This window comes from Ctenocephalides felis, unplaced genomic scaffold (assembly GCF_003426905.1).
Source record: "Ctenocephalides felis isolate EL2017-DRISC unplaced genomic scaffold, ASM342690v1 CF-g0.4_SCAFFOLD_01886, whole genome shotgun sequence".
Lineage (NCBI taxonomy): Eukaryota > Metazoa > Arthropoda > Insecta > Siphonaptera > Pulicidae > Ctenocephalides > Ctenocephalides felis.
This window is the reverse complement of record NW_020538040.1, coordinates 108,903,795-108,909,726: the sequence shown is the minus strand read 5'-3', so window position 1 is coordinate 108,909,726 and position 5,932 is coordinate 108,903,795. Positions and strand designations below refer to the sequence as shown.

The 5,932-nt window shown below is 31.9% G+C and overlaps 1 protein-coding gene across 1 annotated transcript; it reads right to left on the bottom strand.

Annotated features, from left to right (window-relative positions):
* Positions 1-1,773: 1,773 nt before the first annotated feature.
* On the bottom strand, positions 1,774-3,000 carry LOC113375665. Its single transcript, XM_026615601.1, has one exon. The coding sequence runs from the start codon at positions 2,998-3,000 to the stop codon at positions 1,774-1,776; it is 1,227 nt and encodes a 408-aa protein (XP_026471386.1).
* Positions 3,001-5,932: the final 2,932 nt, after the last annotated feature.

Here is a 5,932-nt window from a genome sequence, read left to right as displayed (position 1 = left end):
AAATAAATAAATAAATAAATTTAATTTTCAATTGTTTTTGTTTTCTAAATGCACTTTAATTTTTAACTTCCCGTAGGGCAAGTTATAGTAATCGCAAAAAAATCGAAAATGAAAATTTTTATATATTTTAACGTTTTAGAGGTTTCTGAATATTTTGGCATACCTTAGAAAAAATTGATGTATGTGTGTGTGTGTGTGTATGTGTATGTGTGGATACAAATTTTCGTCGACGATTTCGGGAACACGGATCAACCGATTTGAATAATTCAAAAAACATTCGATTCGTATTGATAAGGAGACGTGCTGATTAGTTTTTGGCAAAGGCAGGTCTAGCCGTTCCGAAGATACGGGGCAAAAAGTGCCGAAAACGATAACTCAGTTTTTGAGAAAACGGAGCGTCCGATTTGAATAATTCAAAAAACATTTTACTTGTATTGACAAGATGTAGAATTGATCAAATTTTCATGAATATGAAAATATGATCGGTTCTTCACCGTGTCAATACAAGTAAAATGTTTTTTAAATTATTAAAATCGGACGCTCCGTTCTCTTAAAAACTGAGTTACAGTTTTCGGCACTTTTTGCCCCGTATCTTTGGAACGGCTAGACCTGCCTTTGCCAAAAACTAATCAGCACGTCTCCTTATCAATACGAATCAAATGTTTTTTGAATTATTCAAATCGGTTGATCGGTGTTCCCGAAATCGTCGACGAAAATTTGTATCCGCACATACATACACACACGCACACACACACACACACATACATCCATTTTTTCTAAGGTATGCCAAAATATTCAGAAACCTTTGAAACGTCGAGAAATGCAAAAATTTTCATTTTCGATTTTTTTGCGATTACTATAACTTGCCCTACGGGAAGTTAAAAAATGCCATTTGGCGGTCAAAAATGATCATTAGACACATGCACATCAAATTATCAGATATTTTTCAGAGATTTTAACAATAAGTATAAATTTGGTTTACATTCCTATGGGTTCCGTACCAATGTTTACGCGTTAGACGGCGACGCGGCGCTTATGCGCTTTAATATTTCGTCTTTAAGCAGTTAAAGCAGTACGATTGCTTTGAAAAAAAGTTTAGATCTTCCAAAATATGTCAAAATAAAGAAAAAAAAATTTTTTCAAAAAAAAATTAAAAAAAAAAAAAATAATAATAAATTTTTTTTTTCAAAAAAAAGTAATTTTTTGTCCAATTTATAGTTTCTCAAAAATCTTATTTTTTCGAAGTAAATTTTTTTCAAAAATGTTAATTGTTTTTAAAAAAATAATAATTTTTGGTACGGGAAGTTCCAGCAGTTTGCCTTAAGGCACGATGCCTTAATTGCCTTAAGACAGAATTCCACTTGCAGCTAGTTTCTACAGTATTTATATTATGTGCTACTTTTACAACACTTTCCGAACATGGATTTGATAATACAGATTTTTCTATAATTCCTACAGTATTCAACAAGAGTTTCCGAATGTGGATTTAATTCAATTGTTGGAAAGCTCAATAGTATCATTGTATTATCACTAAATTTTAATATCGAATCTAAAATGTTTATAGTACCCCTGAATTTCTTCAAAAAATCAGTTCCTAAAATACCGTCACCTTTTATAGACAGGTCATCATTAACTATTTGAAATATATGTCGAATAATTTTATCTCCTAAACAAAATCTAATTGTGGCTTTACCTATTGTATCTATACCTTCACCTGAAACTCCCTTGAGTTTCATTCTATCATTTATGCTATGCTCTATGTCTAAATTATCTTTAACTTTTTAAAATCTTAATTAAACTAATTTCTGCCCCTGTATCTACTAATAAATTTGTTCTATCACTAACTGAATCTAAACATTCTATATTTGCAAAAGCCAAATTATGTCTAGTGTTACCTAGACAAGAAATTTGAGCGGGTTTAAAATTTATAGCTTTACTTGTCTCAGGTTCACTAATACTAGTGGGTTTACTTGTACTTGGAACAGAATTGTCATATGAAGTGTCTACTATGTTTACTTTAGCACGTTGTTGTTCATTATATAATCGTCTACGGCAATCTTTAATAATATGTCCAAACTTTTTACAATAATTACAGGAAAGTGGTTCTGATTTTGAATGAAAGGTTGGAGTGGAATTAGGGGTGTAGGAATTTCTAAAAGGTTCGGTTTCTGTCTTTATTTGTTTATTTATCTTAGAGGAGTTTATTAATTGTTCTTCTTCAACAGCAGCTGTAATAGCTAGCTCAAAATTTTCTAACATTCTCGGTTTTAATAAAAATTTAATATCGGAGTGCAGACCCTCTTGATAAACGTGTGGGGCATGATCTCTAAGCAAATTTGAACAGATCACGTTAGCACTTGGATTTTTGCAGCGTTTGTTAATAGTTGCATCTATTAAATTCATAAGAATATTTTCTAATTGTAAAGCATAAGACTTCACAGTTTCATTAGGACCCTGTGTACATTTATTAAATTCTAATTGTAACGATGATACAGACCTACAGTCATAATATAAGTTTTCTAATGCAGTTTTAAGTTCTTCAAATGTTTTAAAAGTTTTGTATTGAATTGCTTGCACGGCTTTACCACCAAGCTTGATATGTAAAATATAATCTAAAAGTGCGGAATGATTTGTCGTATCAGTATTTTTAAATGCAAAAGTGCATGTACGAATAAATTCAGTAAATTGAAGCTGGTCAGATCCAGCGAAAGATTTGATCATATCTCTGGCATCCTTTAATGATAAGTAGGCCATATTGGTAATATTTAAATTAGGATTACTTTCGGAAACTGGAATATTTAGGATTGATTTAGAAATAGGATTAGGACGAGGATTTAAAACAACACTAACACTGTCGTTAAACGCTGAGTTCAATAAGTTTAATGAATTTGGATTACTTGAACTGAAGGTTAAAAAGTTCTCAAATACGGAATCAGTCGATCTGCTTAACACTCGCCGTTGTGGTAGTGTGAAATCTGCAGTCTCACGTTCTCCAAACATCAATAACTCTATACTTAAACGAATGTATTAGCTATGCAAATAAAAATTGTATAAAGTAATGCTAAATCCATAAAATATATTTGTTTGATATTCCAGTTAATTTTTATAATTGAATGTAAGTAATGATATAATTAAGTAATGGTATTCTAAAATTTCTATAAATTCAGTAATTAATAACGTAGAAAAGTCTAAAGGTTTGTGTCTATAATTTCAGTATAAATGCTACGTTATGAATATATCTAAAATTTATGTATCTAAAGGTTTATAATCTAGTCTAAAATTTTGAAGTTGGAAAAAAATCTAAAATTTTGAAATTTGGGAATCTAAAATTTTGTAGTATATAAATCTAAAATTTTGGTAACAAAAAATATAACTATTCTATAATTGTATCTAAAATATGGTATACGAAAATGTGCTTTTCTAAAAATTCAGACACGGCATCCTTTGGCTTGGATTTTTGAAATGGCGGACAAAATGGCGTCCTCTCGAAATTTCTTGAGAAATTCTGATTCTTATATAAAATTGTGGAGTTTTTACCTCGATTTCCTGTGCATACTTGTTTTCACTGGCCTGTTTAGTAGATTATTGGTTTAATCAATCCCAACGCGCCGCCACCATTTGTTGTGCCATGCAGCGTGAAAACGCGTATATTTATTATAAATTATCACTGAGGAAGTTTAGAAGTATATAAAACAAACACCAACAACTATATATCAAGAACGTTGAATTTTATTTAATATTATCAGATACTTTGTAAGACGAAGATTATGTGTATTTTTATTCTAAGTTGTTATCGCCAAGGCGTCTGCTGTGCAAAGAGAGCGATCCTTTGTCGTTGTCGATCAGATTTCTCTTCGAGGGCTTCGGAAGTCTTCGGAAAGCTTCGGCATTTGTTGTGTGTTGCCTGTGTCTAACGCCATAGGCTCGGTGTTTATAAGATAATTCAAAAATTGGCGCGACAAATTGTATCTGGCAAAAAGATACTTTATTTAATTTCTTTCAATTAAATTTTTATTTATAATCATGAGTTTGAATGCGGCGCTTAAGCGCTTTGATATTTCGTCTTTATGCAGTGAAAGCAGTACGATTGCTTTGAAAAAACCTTCAGAATTTCCAAAATATGTCAAAATGAAGAAAACATTTTTCTTTTCAAAAAAAAAAAAATTTTTAAAAAGTAATTTTTTGTCAAATTTATAGTTTCTCAAAAATCTAATTTTTTTGAAGTAAATTTTTTTCAAAAATGTTAATTGTTTTTGAAAAAATAATAATTTTTGGTACGGGAAGTTCCAGCAATTTGCCTTAAGGCACGATGCCTTAATTGCCTTAAGACAGAATTCCACGTACAGCTAGTTTATATATGTGTGTGTGTGTGTGTGGTGATAGCAGTCTATCATCAACCTCCGTACGGTCAACATCTAATTCTTGCTCCTTAGTTTTTATTTATTTTTACCTGAATTTACCGTTAAATCCCGTTATTTTTGTAGTTTTTTATACCTGCGCGAGTGTTTTTCCAGTACCTTCAGTTTATTAAATTTGTGATTTGTGAATTTATTTAAATATTTTATATCTTTTTATTCGAATTTTTTAAATAGTTAATTACTCAATTTATTTAGTTTCATTTTCTAGTTTACTTATTTCTTATTAAATACTTCAAAATGGTTGTTACACGGAGCCAAGTGCCAAGTCAGTCCTTAGATACAAGTGTCTCAGTTTTGGACGACTCAATCGATTTAAATTCTACTGTTCTTTGCTCAAATTGTTTTCACTTACAATCTCTTGTTCACGAAAGAGATATTAAAATTGATAGGCTGACAAAAGAATTGTCTGAGGTTAAGTTAGGGAACCAGAATCTTCAGCTCAGGATTACTGGTGTTAGTTCCGTATTAGGGAATATGAGCTCTTCAGGTTCAGTTTTTAAAGAGTCGTCCACATTTTCACGTTCTTTTTCAAAACTCTGTAATGAGTTATCTGGTTTAATAAAAAAACGAAACATAGATTTGAAACAGCTTAGGGATGAATTTTCCAAATTAGAGTCCAAAGCAAAGCACCTCGAGCAACGCGTTAATCATGATTTTGTTTCTTTCCGATAGCCACGGCAGATGGTGGTCAGAATGCTTGAGAGAATTGCTTGGACAAAAATTTGATATATTCAGCATAGTCAAGCCGGGGGCCGGATTTGCTGGCGTGGTTGGGGATATCGAGAGTCTGGTATCTGACTTTGGTCCGCGTGACCATGTTGTTGTTCTGGCTGGAACGAATGACGATTTGTCCAATTACGCTATTCGTAGTGCTTTGGAAAAGGCTCGTCGTTCATGTCAAAAGACAAACCTTTGTTTGATGACAATTCCGTACAGATACGACGACGTGCGTTGCAACGGGCTGATTTCCGATGCCAATTGATGGATCAACCGAGACTACGGTCAAGGAAAGTTCAGTAATCTTCGGATTCTTGATGTCAACAGACATGTTGGTTTGTCCGATTACACCAGGCATGGCTTACATTTTCTTTTCAACGAGAAAAGAAAATTATGTAGGGTTTTAGCTAACGAGTTGTTGAGTGTCAAGGCTGTAGCGGGAATGAAACCTTCGGTTTCTAATTCCTTTCGTGCCTAAAGTTGATAACAAATTTGCAATTATTTTTCAAAACATACAAAAACTATCCAATAAACTTAATCAATTAGAAGTAGTTATAGATAATTATAAACCCCAAATATTATGTTTTGCTGAACACTGGTTAAATAAGTCGGATCTTGAATTAATTAAAATTAAAGGTTATAATTTATCTTCTCATTTCTGTCGAACTCAATATGGTCACGGAGGTGTGTGCATTTTTGTAAGTGATTTTATTCGTTCTAAACCCGTTTATACTAATACTCTTCAAGTAGAAAAACTTTTTGAATATTGTGCTATTGATTTTAATCTCTCAAATGAC